The 20,588-nt window shown below is 50.5% G+C and overlaps 1 protein-coding gene across 1 annotated transcript in view; it reads right to left on the bottom strand.

Moving 5' to 3' along the window:
• ttn.2 (titin, tandem duplicate 2) overlaps positions 1-20,588 on the bottom strand; it is a 229,072-nt gene that overhangs the window by 31,457 nt on the left and 177,027 nt on the right. The window contains 6 exon segments of the mRNA XM_037790082.1: positions 8-17,101; positions 17,211-17,513; positions 18,922-19,509; positions 19,597-19,893; positions 19,996-20,193; positions 20,293-20,397. Of these exon segments, the coding sequence (XP_037646010.1) occupies positions 8-17,101; positions 17,211-17,513; positions 18,922-19,509; positions 19,597-19,893; positions 19,996-20,193; positions 20,293-20,397 (18,585 nt within the window).

The following is a 20,588-nucleotide window of genomic DNA, read 5'->3' as shown; positions in this document are numbered from 1 at the left end:
TCAATACCTGTGATCTTGGTTCCTTCTTTGGTCTCAGCAGAAACACCAACGCCGTACTCGTTCTCGCCTGTCACTCTGAAGTAGTAGACTCCTCCCTCCTGCAGGTCGGTCACCTTGTGAGTCAGTCTGTGGCATGTGTCAGTCAACCTGGTCCAGCCTTTTTTGCTGGCCTCACGGATATCAACAAGGTAGTTCTTGACTGGTCCTCCTCCCTCATTCTCAGGAGTGTCCCAGGTTACAGAAGCAGAGGTCCTGGACACGTCCTTGACCTCTACATGGGCAGGAGGTCCGGGGGAATCCAAGACTCTGACGACGAGTGTCAAGGAGGAGGTTCCTGCTACACTGGACAAGGTGATGGTGTATTTGCCAGAGTCGTTGCGAGTTGCCTTCTCTAAGGTGATGGAGGTGAAGGTGTCTGTGGTGTCAATGACAGCACGAACTCTAAGGTCGATGTCGGGCTTAGTCCAACTGACGGCGGGGATGGGTTTGCCTCTGAAGGGTACTGTCATGGTGAATGAGCTCCCATCCTTCACAATAAGAGTCTTCCTCATCTCATTGCTGATATCAAAGACTGGCTCCTCCACTTTTTCTTTGGCCACCTGCTTGTCTGATTCAGGACTGGGCTCACTGGCTCCAATCTTGTTAATGGACTTGACAACAAACACATATTCGACCCCAGGTGTCAATCCCACCACTGTAAACTCTGTGTTCTTGGTATTCTGGACTCCAACCATCCATTCATCATCTGCAGTATTCCTGTATTTGACTCTGTAACCAGTCACAGGTGATCCACCGTCAAATAGGGGCTTATTCCACGACAGGGTGACCGTGGTCTTTGTAGAGTCGATGATCTTAGGCTTAGCAGGAGGTGAAGGCAGGAACAGTGGGTCTTCAGCCTTTACGAGTGCGCAAGGGTTGCTGGGAGCACTGAGGCCAGCAGAGTTCTCTGCAAACACTCTGTACTCGTACTCACAGCCCTGACGAAGGCGCGAGGCTTTGACTCTGAGGTCATAAACGGGTTTCTTGTTGACGCGGCACCAGCGAAGGCCAGTCTTCTCTCGCTTTTCAATGACATAGCCGGCGATACTGCTGCCACCATCAGAAACTGGTCTTTCCCAACAGATGGTCATTGCCTCACCAGTAACTGAAGTGACCTGAACATTAGTGGGAGTTGCAGACACAGTGAACGGATCCATGGCCTTTGCTGGCTCACTCTCCAGGGCCTCACCATCCCCATATTTGTTGACTCCCCTGACTCTAAAGATGTACTCATTTCCTTTGAGCAGCTTGGTCACTTTACAGGTGGTCGCCTTCATGTCACCATAGACGAGAGTCCAGGCGAGGCGACTGGTCTCGCGTTTCTCGACAATGTAGTGCATGATTTCAGCACCGCCGTTCTCCTGAGGGGGTCCCCACGTTATGGTGCATTTCTCGGCTGTGAGGCCAGACACCGCCAATGGTCCTGAGGAAGGTCCAGGCCGGTCCAGAACTTTACAGTTGATAGCCACAGACCTGGTTCCTGCCACATTGTGCAAGGTCAGGACATACTGGCCAGAGTCCCTCCTGATAGCGTCTCTGACGATCAAAGTGGTTGCGAAGTTGGTGGAGGTGATTTCACACCTGGCCTTGGCCTCAATCTCCTTTCCATCCTTAAACCAGGAGACAACTGGGAGTGGACGGCCTGTAATTTCAGCATCAATTCGGAAGACCTCTCCAGCCTTAACGACAACCAGCTGTCTGAGCTTATCTTCCAGGATAATAGTGGGAGGGTCTACATCATCCTTGACTGTGACGGGACCAGTGCTCTCTGAAGGAGCACTCAACAACTCTGCAGAATTCTTAGCAATGACATGGAAGTCATATTGGACATCTTCTGTGAGGCCTGTGACATCAAAGTAGGTGTCTTGCAGGTTGGTAAAATTGCATTTCAGCCAGCGGCCATTGGGAAGTTCCATCCGCTCCACGATATAGCCAGTTATCTTTACTCCGGCATCATACTCTGGCTTCTCCCAAAAGAGGGAAACTGAGGTCCTGGTAATGTTGGTGACTCTAAGGTTATGCGGAGATTCACATGGATCCCTGGCTGCCACGGGGTCGCTGGCCTTAGTGCATGGACCAATTCCAGCAATATTCTCAGCGTAGACTCTGAACTGATACTGCAGGCCTTCTTCAATGCCTGTCATCTTAAACTGGTTCTCAGCCAGCAGACCTCTGTTGACCTTGGTCCATAGGATGCTGCTGTGCTCTTTAGATTCAATGTGATAACCAATTACAGGGCTGCCACCATCACTGGCTGGTCTGCCCCACACCACAAGCATGCCATACTTGGTAGCATGGGAAACATGGACATTGGTAGGAGGGCCAGGAGGCTCGAAGGGATACTGAGCAACAACAGGAGTAGAGTCAATGGAAGAACTCTTGCCATAACGGTTCTCAGCTGCAATACGGAACTGATACTCTGTTCCCTGAGTGAGACGAGACACCTTGATTGATGTCCTGGCTACTGTGGCTGAGACAATCTGCCACGAGGTTGTGGTAGTGTCTCTCTTCTCCACCACGTAGTTGTTGATTTGGCATCCACCGTCATAGACTGGAGAATCCCAAGACAGAGCGATGAAGTCAGCGCTCACCTCATCCATCTTAATGTTGCTGGGTGGGCCAGGTTTGTCCAGGATTATAACAGAAATTTCAGCCGTCTTGGTGCCAACTGAGTTTGTCAGAGTGATCACATACTTCCCGACATCGTCCTTGGTTGCATCCTTGATGACAATCTTGGATGAGGTCTTGGAAGTAAGGACATTCACCCTGGTTGTTTGTTTAAGCACCTGGCCATCCTTCTTCCAGGACACCTCGGGATGAGGTCTGCCTCTGAAGGGAACATCAATCTTTAGGTCATCTCCTGCTTTTATACTGTATGTGTCGTACACCAGGCTGATGATGGGCTCCATCGTGATGTCCTTCACCGCCACAGGGTTAGCCAGAGCCTTGGCATCACTCCTGCCCTTATCATTCACAGCAGTCACCCTGAAGGAGTATTCCTCTCCCGTTATGAGTCCACCAATAGTAGCTTCCAGTGCTTTCACTTCACTGCACACGGTCCATTTGTCATCTCCCTTGGGCTGCATCTCCACAATAAAGTTTGTAATCTTGCTGCCTCCATCATGATCAGGCTTCTCCCAGGCAAGAGAGACGGTATGACGAGTCACGTCGACCAGGACAACCTTGCCAGGAGGCAAAGGAGCCTCAGCCACCTTGACTTGATCTGTGGAGGCAGGCAGACCTACTCCCAGCTCATTCACAGCCAACACGCGGAAATAGTAACGGCCTCCCCCCTGCAGGTCAGAAATAATGTACGAGTTCCTCACACAGTTGGTGCAAACACTGGTGAAAGCCATTCTCTTCTGTTCTCTCTTCTCCACAATGTAGTGTGATATCTTAGCCCCGCCATCGATGAGAGGAGGCTCCCACGAGAGAGAGACAGAAGATCTCTTCACATCCTTGACCCCGAGGTTGGTCGGAGCGCTGGGGGAGTCCAGAACTCTGACATTGATGAAGGCTGACTTAGAACCGCTGAGGTTCTCAAGGGTCAGCACATATTTGCCAGTGTCGAATCTATCGACATTCTCAATCACCAGCATTGTGTAAGAGCTTGTGACTTCAATCTGGGCACGCTCATTCAAAGTGCCGTCAGCCTTTGACCATCTGACCTCAGGCTCAGGCTTTCCCCTGATTGTCACAAACAGACGCAAGTTGGCGGTGGCACGGACATTGACCATCTTCCTCAAATCAGCATCTAGTTCAATTTCAGGAGCCTCCAGCCTCTCTGCAGCGATCACAGAACCAGGTAGGTCCACATGATCTCCTACGCCCTCGCAGTTAATGGCACAGATGCGGAAGTTGTACTCTGCATTCTCCTTCAGATGCTTTACGGTGTAGTGAGTGGCCTGAACACCACTGTGTGGCGTGGAAGTGATCCATTCATCATCTGCTGCCTCCTTCCTTTCAACAACATATCCGCTGATCTGTGCTCCACCATCGTAGATAGGCCTGGACCAGGTCAGAGAGACTGTGGTGCTCGAATGGCCGGTGACTTTGGGGTTATTTGGAGCTCCTGGTGGATAAATGGCATCACAGGCTTTGATGTATTCAGACGCTTCACTAGGCTTCCCCACACCAGCTGCATTTTCAGCTGAGATCCTGAATTCATAATAGTGGCCATCTGTGAGGCCAGCGCATCTGAATCTCAGGTCACTCAGTCTCTTCTTGTTGCACTTAGTCCATCTGATGCCCTCCTTATCACGTTTTTCAAGGACATATCCTTCAATCTCAGCTCCTCCATTATGCTCTGGCCTCTCCCACGTAAGCACTATGGAGTCCCTGGTGATAGCGCTAGGCTCCGGGATGGAGGGGGCACTGGGAGTGGTGAAAGGGTTACGAGCAATAACGGGCTCAGATTCCAAAGGCTCACCAACGCCATATTTATTCACAGCAGTAACTCTGAAGATGTATTCATTGCCAGGCAGCAGTTTTGTGACCTTGTAGCTGATGGCCTGGATCTTGGGCTCAACTATGGTCCACGACAAACGACTGGTCTCTCTCTTCTCAATGATGTAATGAGAGATGCTGGCTCCGCCGTCATGCGAGGGATGATTCCAGTGCAGGTAACATTTCTCAGATGTGACCCCTTTGACTTCTAGAGGGCCATCTGGAGGACCGGGTCTATCCAGAACTTTAACATTCACTGGGATCATCTTGACTCCCCCAACATTGACAAGTTTGAGGTAAAAGTGGCCACCATCCACTCTGATGCAATCCTTGACTGTCAAGGTGGTACCTGTGAGTGTAGTCTTGACCTCCATTCTCGGCGTGGCTTTGTCAATCTCCTTTCCGTCCTTCAGCCAAATGACTTCGGGCAGTGGCTTGCCAGTGTAGTCGGCATCAATGACGAATGTCTCGCCAGCACTAACAATAGTCAGATCCTTGAATTTAGAATCCAGGGTGGCCTCTGGAGCCACAATTTCATCTTTGGCAGTAATTTCTCCTGTGCCCTGAGAAGGACGGCTGGAAATGCCAGCAGCATTCCTGGCAATGACTCTGTACTCGTAAACGCAGTCCTCAGTCAGGCCGGTGAGTGTGAACTGGGTACCGATGATGTTGGTGAAGCTGGCCTTCATCCAGCGGGTATCTGGATGTTTCTTCCTCTCGATCAGATAGCCAGTGATTGGAGCACCTCCGTCATACTGAGGCTTGGTCCACTGAAGCGTCACATGATTTCTGGTGATATCAATGGCCTCGGGAGTTCCTGGTGGGTCACAGGGGTCCCTGGCTACTGTGCTCTCAGAGACCTTGCTAGCTGGGCTGAGTCCAGCGATGTTTTCAGCATAAACTCTGAATTCATACTCGATGCCTTCTTCCAGCTCTGTAGTCTTGAAACGTGTATCTGGGATTAGAAGCTTGTTGAGTTTAGTCCACAGGAGGCTGTTCTTCTCCTTTCTGTCGAGGTGATAGCCTATGATGGGGCTGCCTCCGTTGTTGGTGGGAGGTTTCCACTCAACGACCATGCTTTCCTTAGTTGCGGCAGAAACAGCTGGTGTTCCCGGGGCAGCAGGCTCACTGAACGGATACTGAGCGATAACGTTCGAAGAAACAATGGCAGAACTCTTTCCATATCTATTCTCAGCAGAAACTCTGAATTGATACTCAGTTCCGGTTTTCAAGTTGGTGACTTTGATGGTCGTCCTGGCAATGGTAGCAGACACGATCTGCCACGCTGTTGTGGTGGTATCTCTCTTCTCCACGATGTAGTTGTTGATCTGACAGCCTCCGGTGTACTCTGGTGGCTCCCAGGAGAGATTGACATAATTAGAGCTCACCTCCTCGATCTTGATAGGGCCTGTGGGTGGGCCAGGCTTTTCAAGAATAATGACAGTGATCTCCTCCGTGGCTGCTCCGACACCACTGGTGGCTGTGATGGTGTATTTCCCAGAGTCTTCCTTATTTGCATCCTTGATGCACAGCTTCGTAGATGATGGTGTGCTGGATACATTTAGTCTTGTTGTCTCCTTAAGAGCATGCCCATCCTTCTTCCATTCAACCTTGGGAACAGGGCGTCCAATCACTGGAATATCAAGCTTCAGATCCTCACCCTGCTGTAAACTGCAGGTGTTGAATTTCATCTTGAATCCGGGCAAAATAGTTACATCTTTAGCAGTGACCGGTGCAGCCAGAGGCCTGGGGTCACTCCTGCCCTTCTCATTGAAAGCCGACACTCTGAACAGATACTCATGGCCTTTACTTAGGCCTGTGACGGTGCCCTCGCAGGTTTTGGTTGTGGCGGCCACCACCCATTCCTCTGAACCCACCGGCTGCATCTCAATGTAGTAGCCCATGATCCTGCTTCCTCCATCGTGGACTGGCTTCTCCCAGGAGAAGGAGGCAGAGGTTTTGGTAACTTCAGTCAAAGTGACCTTACCCACTGGTAGAGGAGGCTCAGAGGTCTTAACTGAGTCTTCCATCTCAGCTGGCTGTCCCACGCCAAACTCGTTCTCTGCTAAGACTCTGAAGTAGTAGATAGTTCCCTCAGTGAGGCCTGTAATACGGTAACTTGTCTTTGTGCACTTGTTGTCCACATTAGAGTAAACTATCCTGGTAGACTCACGCTTTTCCACTAGGTAATTCGTGATTCTTGCACCACCATCGATAAGAGGAGGCTCCCAGGTCAGAGTGACACTTTCCCTCTTGATGTCTTTCACTGTCAGATTCAGAGGGGCCCCGGGAGTGTCCAGAACTTTAACAGAGACAAAGGCTGATTTGGTGCCGGCGCTATTTTCCAAGTTGAGGATGTATTTTCCAGCATCGTATTTGTCACAGATGTCGACGGAGAGCTGTGTGTATTCGTCACCAGTGTCTATCTGAGCTTTAAAGGGCAGTACTCCACCCTCCTTGGCCCAGCTGATCTCAGGAGTAGGATGGCCCTTGAATGGAATGCAGATTTTCATCGAGCCTCCTGCGCGGACAACTATTCCCTTCCTGAGCTCTGAATCCAGAATCATCTCTGGGGGATCAAGCTTATCCAAAGGTTTCACGACTCCCTCGATCTCGGTGGGCTCACCAACACCCAGTTTATTGATGGCACATATGCGCACCTTGTATTCCTGGTGCTCTGTCAACTTGGTGATGGTAAACTTGGTGGCATTAACTCCGGAAGGTGGGGTGCATATGCTCCATTCCTCCTCATCAGCTTTAGTAATTTCTACAGCGTATCCTTGAATCTCACAACCACCATCATAGATAGGCCGGTGCCAGGACAGACTGACGGTATCTTTAGTTATGTTGACCACATGGGCATTGGAGGGACAGCCTGGTTCAAACATAGGGTCACAGGCTTTGAGGTAGGGAGTAGCTGGGCTTGGCTGACCCACTCCAGCTACATTTTCAGCTGATACCCTGAATTCGTATTCATGGTCCTCAGTCAGTCCTGTTACTCTGAAACGCAAGTCCGTCACTCTACGTTTGTTGCACTTGGTCCACCTTATTCCGGCTCGGTCTCTCTTCTCAACGATGTAACCAGCGATCTCACTGCCTCCGGTGGTCTCGGGGCGGTTCCAGCAGACAGTCATGGAGTCCCTGGTGATGTTAGTGATCTCAAGCTCCTGAGGTGAGCCAGGGGTTACGAATGGATTTCTCATGATAACTGGCACTGATTCAAGAGGCTCGCCCATGTCGTATTTGTTGACAGCCATGACTCTGAAGATGTACTCATTACCCTTCAACAGTTTGGTAACCTTGAACATGGTAGCTCCACAGTCACCAGAGACAACGGTCCATGCCAGGCGGCTGGTTTCTCTCTTCTGAATGACGTAGTGAGAAATGCTAGCTCCTCCGTCATGCCTGGGGGGCAGCCATGACAGTGAGCACTTCTCCTCAGTGACATTGCTAACGGTAAGAGGTCCCTCTGAGGGGCCTGGTCTGTCCAGGACCTTCACACTGAACGGGACGGTCTTAGATCCCGCCACATTAGTCAGAACCAGTGTGTACTGTCCACCATCCACTCTGATGGCATCCTTCACAACGAGCAAAGGCTTAAAATCTGTGTTTTTGATTTCAGCTCTTGCCGAGTTTTCAACTTCAACATTTCCCTTGAACCACTGGGCTGAGGGGATGGGCTTTCCTTCCACACTGGCCTCCAGACTGAAAGTGTCTCCAGCATTGACAACAATGGTCTGGTTGTATATAGGATCCGTCTCACACTTGGGTGTCTCAACTTCATCCCTGGCTGTGACGGATCCTGTGCTCTCGGAGGGCTTGCTGACAGCACCGGCTGCATTCCTCGCAATTACTCTGAAATCATATTTACTGTCTTCTGTCAAGCCAGTTACTGTGAATTCAAGTTCAATGACGTTTGCAAAGCTGGCCTTCATCCACTTTCCTTCGGGAAGGTCACGTTTCTCCACTACATAGCCAGTGATTAAGCTTCCACCGTCATACTCTGGAGGGGTCCACCTCAGCTTTACTGAGTGCCTGGACACAATCACAGCCTCAGGACGGCCAGGAGGATAACATGGGTCACGGGCTACATAAACCTCAGACACTTTGCTGCATTTTCCAATGCCGACTATATTCTCAGCATAGACTCTGTACTCGTACTCAATGCCTTCCTCAAGAGGAGTAGATTTGAACCTGCAGTCTTGGATGAGCATTTTGTTGATCTTGGTCCAGAGGATACTATTCTTCTCCTTTCTCTCCAGATGGTAGCCCAAAATGGCACTGCCTCCATCGGATGGGGGTTTGTGCCACTCAACGATCATATAGTCTTTAGAGTATAAAGACACAAATGGTGTTCCTGGTGGGCCGGGCTCCTGGAATGGATACTGTGCCACAACAGGCACTGAATCAATTGCGTAACTCTTTCCATATCTATTCTCAGCATAGATTCTGAACTGGTATTCAGAGCCCGTCTTCAGATTGCTCACTTTCAGCGTGGTTCTGGCCACGGTGGCAGATACGACCACCCAGTTGGTTGTCGTCGTGTCTCTCTTCTCAACCACATAGTTGGAGATTGGGCAGCCACCTGTATACGCAGGAGGTTCCCAGTTAAGAGTCATACTCTCAGCACTGACATCCTCCAATTTGACAGGTCCTGTTGGTGGGCCTGGTTTGTCCAGGGTAATCACCTCAATAGTGGCATCCTTGGAACCCAGGGGACTGGTGACATTGATGCTGTACATGCCTCCGTCCTCTTTGGTAGCATCCTTTATGGAGAGAGTGGTGTGACGCGCTGCGTTGGTGACATTGACTCTGGTGGTCTGCTTAAGGGCCGCTCCATCCTTGGTCCAAGTGATGGTTGGCTTTGGATGACCGGCAACTGGGACCTCTATCTTGAGGTCATACCCCACCTGGACATTGTAGGTGCTCGTTTGGGGTCTAACAGCAGGCTCGATCACAAGGTCCTTAGCTACAACTGTTTGAACCAGTTGTCTGGCGTCACTTTTGCCCTTGTCATTTACAGCACTAACTCTGAACTGGTACTCCTCTCCCTTGAGTAGATTTGACACTACGGTCTCCAGTGCCTTCCCACTAGCGCACACAGACCAAACCTCACTGTCCTTAGGTGAAAGTTCAACTTCATAGTAACTGATCCTACTGCCACCATCGTGTTCAGGCTTCTCCCAGGCGAGAGTTACAGTGCTACTAGTGACGTCAACAACACTGACTTTGCCAGGTGGCTGAGGCTTCTCAGATACCTTAATTGGTTGTAGAGTTTTAGCAGGGGCACCCACACCATATTCATTCTCAGCCAGGACTCTGAAGAAGAAGATTCCACCCTCTGGAAGAGGCTCAACCTTCCATGACATCTTGTTGCAGGTGGTAATGGGAGAGTAAACTTTCCTGGTGCTCTCACGCTTCTCAACAATGTAATGCTTAATCTTTGAGCCGCCATCCAGGATTGGAGGCTCCCATGTGAGACTGACAGAATTCTTGGTGATCTCTTTCACCAAGAAGTTAGCCGGTGCACCAGGTGAGTCCAGGACTCTGACACTGATGAAGACTGACTTCACTCCGCTGGCGTTCTCTGCAGTCAGGGTGTACTTGCCGGTGTCAAATCTGTCAACGTTCTCAATGACAAGTAAAGCATAGCTGCCTGTATTGTCAATCATGGCAGTTTCCTTAATCTCCCCCTCAGCCTTGCCCCATTTCACCTCGGGAGCTGGACGACCTCTCACAGGAACATACAGCCTGAGAGTGCTTGCTGCTCTAATGTTGATCATCTTTCTCATATCGTTATCCAGGTCAAGATCAGGAGCCTCGAGTTTCTCCTCCATAAGAATTTTTCCTGGAATATCAGCATGCTCCCCAACGCCAACTTTGTTAATGGCGCACACTCTGAATTGGTATTCGTGCTTCTCCAGAAGCCTTTTCACCGTAAACTTGGTGTCTGTGATTCCAGTTGGAGGAGTGCACATAGACCACTCGTCAGATGCAGTATTGCAGGCCTCAACAATGTAAGCCTGAATCTCACAGCCACCATCATAGATGGGTTTGCCCCATGTCAGGGAAACAGTGGACCTAGATGTGTCCACCACCTTGGGGTTGTTTGGTGGGCCTGCTTTGAAGATGGGATCCAATGCTTTGTAGTACACTGTTGCTGCACTAGGTGTGCCAACACCTCCGGCATTTTCAGCAGCAACTCTGAATTCATAGCTGTGGTTTTCTAGGAGTCCTGTCACTCTGAAGCGCAGCTCACTCACTGTGCGCTTGTTGCACCTGGTCCATCTCACACCGTCCTTGTCACGTTTCTCAACGACGTATCCGTGGATAGGGCTGCCACCGTCATTAGTTGGTCTCTCCCAGGTCACCACCATGGAGTCTTTGGTGATTGTGGAGACTTCTACTTCTGTTGGCGAGTTGGGAGCGACATATGGATTCTTGGCAATCATCGACTCAGATTCCAAAGGCTCACCAACTCCGTATTTATTGACTGGAATCACTCTGAAGATGTACTCATTACCAGGAAGAAGTTTTGTGATCTTCAGGTTCAGTGTCTGAACCTTTTGTTCAACTACAGTCCAAACTAGTCGGCTGGTTTCCCTCCTCTCAATGATGTAATGGGAAACATCGCTACCTCCATCTTGCAGGGGAGATTTCCAGGCAATGGAGCATTTCTCACTGGTGACCCCATAGATGGAGATAGGGCCTTCGGGTGGACCTGGTCTGTCCAGGACCTTGACGTTAATGTTAACAGATTTCTCTCCTCCAACATTCTTTACCAGCAAAGTGTACTGACCTCCATCCACACGGATAGCTTCTTTAACAACTAGACAAGCTGTAAAGTCTGTGTTCTTGAGCTCTAGGCGTGCTGCTTCGGCAATCTCTTTGCCCTCCTTCAGCCAGTGTACCGTGGGCACAGGCTTACCATAGAAAGCAGCCTCGAGCCTGAATGTCTCTCCAGCATTTACTACCACAGCCTGGGAGTATTTAGCTTCTAAGTCAATCTTGGGCGGATCCACCTCATCCCTAGCAGTGATGGCTCCAGTAGAATCAGAGGGCGCACTGAAGACACTTGCTGAATTCCTGGCGATGACACGGAACTCATAAATCTGATCTTCAGTAAGTCCGGTGACGACAAATTCAGTTTCAATAACGTTGGCGAAACTGGCCTTCATCCAGCGGCCAGATCCCTCCTTCTTCTCAACCACGTAGCCTGTGATCTTGATGCCGCCATCATACTCAGGTTTGGTCCATCTGAGTGTCACTTGGTGTCTTGTCACAATGACAGCCTCTGGTTTTCCTGGTCTGTCACAGGGATCTCTGGCCACTTGCATTTCACTCAGTATGCTGGCTTTGCTGAGACCAACAATATTCTCGGCATAGACTCTGAACTCATAGTCGATACCCTCCTCGAGGGCAACAACCTTAAATCTGGTCTCTGGGATGAGTTGTTTGTTCTGTTTCACCCACATTATGCTGTTTTTCTCTTTGAGCTCCAAGTGGTAACCAAGAATCTTGCTTCCACCGTCACTGCTGGGTTTCTCCCACACAACCACCATGCTCTCCTTAGTGGCTGACTGGACCACAACAGAACGTGGCGAGCCAGGGACTTCGAACGGATACTGAGCAACAATGCTATCAGAGAGCAGGACTGAGGACTTGCCATATCTATTCTCTGCAGCAATCCTAAACTGGTACTCGATTCCAGTCTTCAGACGAGCTGCCTTGATGGTGGTTCTGGCCACTGTAGCTGACACAATCTGCCAGTTAGTGGTAGATGTGTCTCTCTTCTCAACAATGTAATTGTTGATGGCGCAACCGCCATCATACTCTGGTGGATTCCAGGACAGGACCACGCTGTCAGCAGTGACCTCATCCAGCTTGATTGGGCCGGTTGGAGGACCAGGTTTGTCTAGAACAACCACACTGATGTCTGTAGATGCCTCTCCAACTGCATTGGTCAGTTTGATAGTGTATGTGCCCACATCATCTCTGCAAGCCTCTTTAATAACCAAGAGAAGGTTTTTGTCTGTGGCTTCAGCATTAACTCTTGTTGTCTCCTTGAGAACGACGCCATCTTTGAGCCAAGTTGCTGTTGCCTTGGGACAGGCATCATATGGTACATCCATCTTCAGATCATCTCCTGCTAGCACACTGAACGTGCTGAAAACCAGTTTGAAGGTTGGTGAGATGACGAGGTCTTTAGCCACCACAGGCATGCTGAGAGGACGTGGATCACTAACCCCCTTTTCGTTGGCGGCTGAGATACGGAACATGTACTCCTCTCCCTGTGTAAGGCCAGTTACAACAGCCACATTGGTCTTCACCACCATGACCTGGATCCACTTCTCACTACCTTTACCCTGCATCTCAACAATATAGCCTGTGATTCTGCTGCCACCATCATGGTCAGGCTTTTCCCAAGTTAGTGCGACGCTGGAGCTGGTAACTTCAAGAAGGGACACTTTGCCTGGTGGTAGAGGCTTCTCTGATGCTTTAACTGGTTCAACAGTCTCCGTAGGGAGTCCAATGCCATATTCGTTCTCAGCCAGGATTCTAAAGAAGTACATCTTTCCCTCCTCCAGGTCTCCGACTTTCCAACTAGACTTGTGGCAGCTGCCGCAGACTGTTGAATAGGCCTTTCTGGTTGACTCACGCTTCTCCACAATGTAGCTGCGGACTCTGGAGCCGCCATCGATGAGGGGTGCATCCCAAACAATGGAAACTGAATCTTTAGTGACCTCCCTGACAAACAGATTCTGAGGTGCTCCAGGAGTATCTAGCACCCTGACGTTAACATAGGCTGTCTTGCTTCCTGAGGCATTCTCTACAGTCACCAGGTATTTACCTGCATCAAACCTGTCAACATGTTCTACCTGGAGAGTGGTGAACGATGAGGTGATTTCAATGTTAGCTCGGTCCAGGGATTCTCCATGCTCTCTTGACCATTTAACTTCAGGTACTGGTCTGCCTTTAATAGGAACAAAGAGTCTGAGTGTGCTACAGGCTCTGATGCAGACCACCTTACGAAGCTCTGCTCCAAGTTCAATTTCTGGAGGAAGCAATCTGTCTTCAGCCTTTGGGGTTCCAGGAACAGCAGCCGGCTCTCCCACGCCCTCACAATTAGTGGCACAAATGTTTACTTTGTAATCTTGGTTTTCCTTCAAGCTGGTAATGGTGAAGGACGTGGCTGTCCATCCCTTCTTGGGAGTGTGTATTGTCCACTCATCCTCCTCAGGCAGGCAGGTCTCCACAATGTAACCGGTGATTTCAGAACCACCATCGTAGACGGGCTTGTTCCAGGCGAGGGTGATGGAAGACTTGGTTGTGTCCAGCACTCTGGGGTTCCCTGGAGGTCCAGGCTGGAAGATGGTGTCTACGGCTTTGTAGAATGGACTGGAAGGACTAGGCTGGCTTAGACCAGCATTATTCTCAGCAAAAACTCTGAATTCATACTCATGTCCTGGTGTGAGGCCAGAGGCCTTGAAGCGCAGGTCAGTTACAGTCCTCTTGTTGCATTTCACCCAGCGCAGGCCAGTCTTATCCCGTCTCTCAATTATGTAGGTGTTTAATCTGCTGCCTCCATCGTGTTCAGGGCGCTCCCAGCAGACGACCATGGAGTCCCTGGTAATGATGGTGACTTCGGGCTGCGTTGGTGGGTCGCTGGGGACATAGGGGTTGGCACAGATGACCGCTTCAGACTCCAGGGGCTCACCCACGCCATACTTGTTAACAGCCATGACTCTGAATACGTATTCATTGCCCTTCAGAAGCTTGGTGACCTTGAATCTGTTAGCCTGAAGGTCTGTGGCCACATTTGTCCACGCCAACCTACTGGTCTCTCGCTTCTGAATGATAAAGTACTCAATCTTGGCACCGCCATCATGTGTTGGATGGAGCCAGTTAAGGACACATTTCTCAGCGGTGACGTCGGTAACAGAGAGGGAGTCCGGCGGTCCAGGTCTGTCAAGCACCTTGACGTTGAACGTGAACTTGGCAAAGCCACCGGGATTGCTTGCAGTCAGAGTAAAAGCACCTCCATCCTTCCTCAGGGAATCTTTGTTCATTAGAGTGGTGTGGAAGTCAGTTGTCTTTATCTCCAGCTTGGCTGTATCCTCAAGCTCTTTTCCTTCCTTGGTCCACACCAGAGATGGGAGTGGTCTGCCAGTCACATTGGCCTCCAGCTTGAACACCTCTCCTGCCATGACGACAACATTGCTGCTATACGAAGAGTCGACGTCAAGCCTGGGCTCTTCGATGTCATCTCTGCATGTGATTGCCTCTGAAGGCTGGGACGGAGCACTAACAGCACCGGCTGAGTTTCTAGCAAACACTCGGAATTCGTAAGTTGCATCTTCGATCAGACCGCTGACTGTGTAGATGGTTTCTAGGATGTTGTTAAAGTTGGCTTTGAGCCAGCGTCCATTGGGCATCTCTCTCCTCTCTACTGTGTATCCGGTGATGGAAAATCCACCATCTCCCTCTGGTTTGGTCCATGACACCGTCACCTCATGTCTGGTGACGTTCAGTGCCACGGGCCTGCCCGGTTGGTCGACTGGGTCCAAAGCATACATAGGCTCAGAGGGTTTGCTTGGTTTGCTGAGACCGGCCATGTTTTCAGCAGTGACACGGTGTTCGTACGCAATGCCATCAACGAGGCCTGTTGATTTGAAGATATTTCCGACAACGAGAGCTTTGCTGACCCTCTGCCACAGGATGCTGTTTCTCTCTTTTCTGTCCACATGATAGCCGAGGATGGCGCTGCCTCCGTCAGAGGAAGGCTCATTCCAGCTCAGAGTCATCGCATCTTTGTTGAAAGACGTGACCGCAGGAATGCCCGGCTGGCCTGGCACATCAAATGGATATGCGGCCACCACTGGCTCGGAGACAATGCACGGTCCGATGCCATATCTGTTCTGGGCCTTGACGCGGAACTGATATTGGATTCCAGTGTTGAGTCGGGCTGCCTTGAATGTGGTGCGGATCACTGTGGCTGCCAACTCCATCCAGGAAGTACCGATAGTCTCCCGCATCTCAACAATGTAGTTGTTGATGGGAACACCTCCATCGTGCTCTGGTGCCTCCCAGGACATAAGGACATAATCACACGACACCTCGTCCAGCTTTATGGGACCGGTGGGAGGACCTGGAATGTCGTGGACCAGGACTGTGATTGTCTCTGTCACTGTACCCAGCATGTTCTTTCCAGTCATGGAATACTGGCCTGCGTCTTTCCTCTTGATCTCATTGATGTTGAGGATAGTTGATGTTGCCGTGGTTTCGACATTGATTCTTTGCGTTTCCTTGAGCCCTATGTCTCCCTTCTTCCAGGAAACCACAGGTCTGGGTTTGCCGAGCACCGGAATCTCCACCTTGACACGGTCCCCTGCTTTGGCGATGACCGTCATCTGGTAGACGCCACGCATGTCAAAGGAAGGAGCGGAAGTCTGCTCTTTGATAACAGCAGGCCTGCTCTCACGTGGGTCGCTCCTGCCTGATGCGTTGACAGCTATTATGCGGAAGGTATATTCTGCGCCCTCAATCAGATCTGTGACGGTGTAGTCCAGAGCCTTGATGGTGGTCACATGGACCCACTGGTCAGTGTCCTTCTTCTGGGCCTCAATAACATATCCAGTGATCAAGCTGCCACCATCATGCAAGGGTTTGGTCCACGCCAGGCTGGCACTGTCATTAGTCACGTCTGTGACATACAAGTTCTCTGGTGTAGAGGGGGCCTGGGATGCCCTGATTGGCTGAGGGCTTTCAGCAGGCTCACCTACGCCCAGGTCATTCTCAGCGGAGATACGGAAGTAGTAGTAAGCTCCTTCCTCAAGGTCTTGAAACTTGTAGGAACACTTCTGCCACGTAGTGCTAAGCACTGTGTAGGCCTTCTTGGTGGCCGCTCTCTTTTCAATAATGTAGTTGTGAATCTTAGAACCACCGTCGATTATGGGGATTTCCCACTGGAGGGTGATGCTGTTCTTAGTGATCTCTCTGGGCTTGACGTTGACTGGTGGTCCGGGCGTGTCCAGAACCTTCACGTTAACAAAGCCGGTCTTCTTTCCGGCAACATTCTCAAGACACAGGTTGTACTTTCCAGCATCGTATCTGGTGCAGTCAGGAATAACCAGCAGAGTGTAGGACTCGGTGGTGTCGATGTTTGCTCGTGTTTTCAGATTGGTGTCATCTTTGCTCCAGGTTACTTCAGGAACAGGACGACCCCTGATGGGAACAAACATGCGGATCGAAGCACGACACCGGACCACCAGGGTTCTCCTGAGTTCAGCATCCAGCTCATAGTCCGGCAGCGCCTCCTGGTCCACCAGTTCAGTCACTTTCTCGACCTCTGCTGGCTCGCCAACTCCCTCAGAGTTTACAGCGGAGACTCTGAAGTGGTATTTGCCTCCTTTTTGAAGTTTACCAATAACGTATTCAGTAGCTTTCAGTGGATAGTGTGTCTCCACCTCCCAGTCATCATGCCCCTCCTTTTTGTACTCAACAATATATCCATCGACTTCAAGACCACCATCATAGTGGGGTCGGCCCCAGGCGAAGGAAGCTGTGGTTTTCGTGGTGTCTGTAATTCTGACGTTGGATGGAGGACCAGGTGGATCTAATAAACAAGAAAAACAGGAGTTTAAAAGTGAATGGGGGTGCTTGATGTGAACTTTCCTGTTTTAAAATGTAATTCAGAATAAAGCGACGAGTCCAGTTTTACTTACACACAATGTCCTTGGTCATCGCAGGTTGCGATGGCTCACTTGGCTCCCCGAATCCAGCCTTGTTCTCAGCGGTGACTCTAAACTCGTACTCTGTTCCCTCACTCAGGCCTTGCACCTTAAAGCGGAGGTCAGGGACCGTCCTCTTAGAGGCTCTCACCCATCTCATTCCTCTCCTCTCTTTCCTCTCTACACAATATCCTCTTATGTCACTTCCCCCGTCCTGCGCCGGTCTCTTCCATGAAATGGTGATAGCGTTCCTACTGATGAGCTCAATCTCTGGGATTGAGGGTGGACCAGGTGGACCTGGGGAAACAAAGTATGCAGGAACATTTTGGTCAGTTATGCCTATTAAAATCATTCTCCTTAAAGCCGGGCATTAACTGTACGATTTTAGATATGTTGTTGTGTAATTCCTACTCCCACTGTACAAGTCGATCGTTTGCGATGTAAAGCCAAAGCTCTCGATTTATTTGCTCACAATGTACGGTCCCGTCGACAGTTGTCAATAAAGATTTGTTTGAAAGCTCTGAGGCAGGTACAGTGCTTGCTAGCAGAGGTCTGTATGGGTCACAATGCTAACAAGGCAGGAACGTGGTGCCTTGATCATCTGTGCCATCCTGTCTGCTCACTCATCTCTCATCACATTCACTCATCTTCAACCTCTTATCCGGGTCGGGTCGCGGGGGCAACAGCTCCAGCAGGGGACCCCAAACTTCCCTTTCCCGGGCCACATTAACCAGCTCTGACTGGGGGATCCCGAGGCGTTCCCAGGCCAGTGTGGAGATCTGATCTCTCCACCTAGTCCTGGGTCTTCCCCGTGGCCTCCTCCCAGCTGGTCGTGCCTGGAACACCTCCCTATGGAGGCGCCCGGGGGGGGAGGGCATCCTCACTAGATGCCCGAACCACCTCAGCTGGCTCCTTTGAACGCAAAGGAGCAGCGGCTCTACTCCGAGTCCCTCACGGATGACTGAGCTTCTCACCCTATCTCTAAGGGAGACGCCAGCCACCCTCCTGAGGAAACACATTTCGTCCGCTTGTACCCGCGATCTAGTTCTTTGGGTCCTGACCCAACCCTCATGACCATAGGTGAGAGGAGGAACGAAGACTGACCGGTAGATCAAGAGCTATGCCTTCCGGCACAGCTCTCTTTTCGTCACAACGGTGCGGTAAAGCAGGAAACCGGTAGATTGCCTACTCCGGATAGGGAATGAGTCCTTACCCCAAGTGAAGGAGTTCCAGTACCTTGGGGTCTTGTTCGCGAGTGAGGGGACGATGGAACGTGAGATTAGAGACAGAGAATCCTGTCATGGAAGACGCGGACAATAGAGAATTGGAGTTAAGCTGGCTACGTTCTACTATATCTATTGTACATTTTTATCTTGATAGCTACGCTCTGATCACTGTAAAAGGAGGAGAAAAAGGCGCTGACGTCGGGGAATCGGCTGCTCTGCTTCAACTCTGCGAGAGCCTGTAGACGGCCGACCAAAATTTCTGACATGTCAGAACTTCCTCATGAACGTCCGACGTACACTGCACAGCAAACGGCGCCTGATGAAGCTGAAATTCGGCTCTAAATGAGTTGCAAGGCTCAAAATTCGGGCCAGAAAGGGGCTAAAATCGTACAGCGTATACCCAGTTTAAGGCATTTTTATAATCCTATGGTTATCTGGAACATTTTTAATATTTCCATTGAATTAAATTTTAAACTTACGGTAACTGTCGACCATTTTCACTGGACCGGACTGGCTCGAGTCTCCAGTGCCTAACTGGTTCACAGCACACACTCTGAAGATGTACTCGTTGCCCTTGATCAGTTTGCCGGCTACGTATCTGCAGTCCACGATGTTTTCAGCCAGCTTGGTCCACTGAAGGCGGCTAGTCTCTCTCTTCTCCAGGATGTAGGACTTGGTAGAGAAGCCTCCGTCCTCCTCTGGTGGAAGCCAGGTCAGAGTGCACTTCTCGGCTGAAATGTTACTGGCTTCGACGGGGCCCGGAGGTCCGGGCACATCGAGGACCTTCACCTTCACATGTTCTTCTTTAATGCCGAAGGGGTTGCTGGCGGTGATGGTGTACTCCCCGGTGTTCTTCCGGCTGGCGTACTTGATAGCCACTGTGGAGGAGGTGGGGGTGCTGGTGATACTGATGACGTCAGAGCTCTTCAACTCACGGCCTCCCTTCGACCACACAGAAGTGGGCGGAGGTTTGCCCAAAATCTTGGAGGCTGAGATCACGATGGTGTCTCCTGCCTTCACTGATATACCGTCCTTCATGTCGGGGTCGATGGTGATGGTCGGAGGCTCTGTAGAGAAGACAGAAGACATTATAATTGGACCCACACTCACTTACATGTTTTAACTACCCCAAACTAGTTTACTACTCAGCTTACCGTACTCGTCCTTGCAGGTCAGAAGCTCGGTCGGCTCTGACGGAACACTGATAGCCCCGGCGGAGTTCTTGGCCCTGATCCTGAACTGATACTGAGATCCGTCCGTCAGGTCGGTGACGGTGAAGGCACAGCCCTGGATGTTGACGTGATTGGCCTTCATCCAGGCCTTGCCACCAGCCTCCAGCTTCTCCACCATGTAGCCGGTCAGCTTGTGGCCGCCGTCGTACTTGGGAGCGGTCCATATCAGAGTGACCATGGTCCTGGTGACGCTGATCACTTCAGGCTTACCAGGAGGATCTAACAGAACACAGAGTAAATTACATTTTTGTATCGTAATAAAAACTGGAGAGTTGCAAAAGAAGAATTTTCGTTTTCACAATAAGACAAACAAAAACTCACCAATAGGATCGAGGGCAACCACAGCCTCCGTGACCCTGCTCGGCCTTCCAAGGCCGGCCATGTTCATGGCCATCACCCTGAACTCGTACTCTAGTCCCTCTATGAGGCCAGTGACTCTGCATTCCTTTATCCTCAGAGGAGTCTTAGTGGCCCGTTTCCACATCAGACTGTTCCTCTCCTTAAACTCCACATGATATCCTGCAGAAAACATAAAAAATCAGTTGGTCATGAAGATGGCGGTTTGCTATTTAGCTCACGCTCAACGATACAAACTGATAATCCATCACAGTCTGTTACCAGTAATCGGGGAGCCACCGGTGTCCTTTGGATCAGCCCAAGTCAAGATGGCTGACTCGTGGCGGATGCTCGCTATTTCTGGAGGAGCAGGCGCGTCGGGCACATCTGGAGGAAGCAGAGAAATTAACAAAGAAATTAACAAACCACAGAGAGTCGTGAAAGTCTTCGTCACCGCCTACGTCACCACCTACGTCACCGCCTACGTACCGTCGTCACCACCTACGTCTTGTAATCATCGCCTACATCCTGTCACCACCTACATCTTGTTGTAATTTCCTACGTCCTGTAATCATTGC

Source organism: Sebastes umbrosus, chromosome 13 (genome assembly GCF_015220745.1).
Source record: "Sebastes umbrosus isolate fSebUmb1 chromosome 13, fSebUmb1.pri, whole genome shotgun sequence".
Classification (NCBI taxonomy): Eukaryota; Metazoa; Chordata; class Actinopteri; order Perciformes; family Sebastidae; genus Sebastes; species Sebastes umbrosus.
The sequence above is the reverse complement of the archived record's forward strand: the minus strand, read 5'-3'. Positions and strand labels throughout refer to the sequence as shown.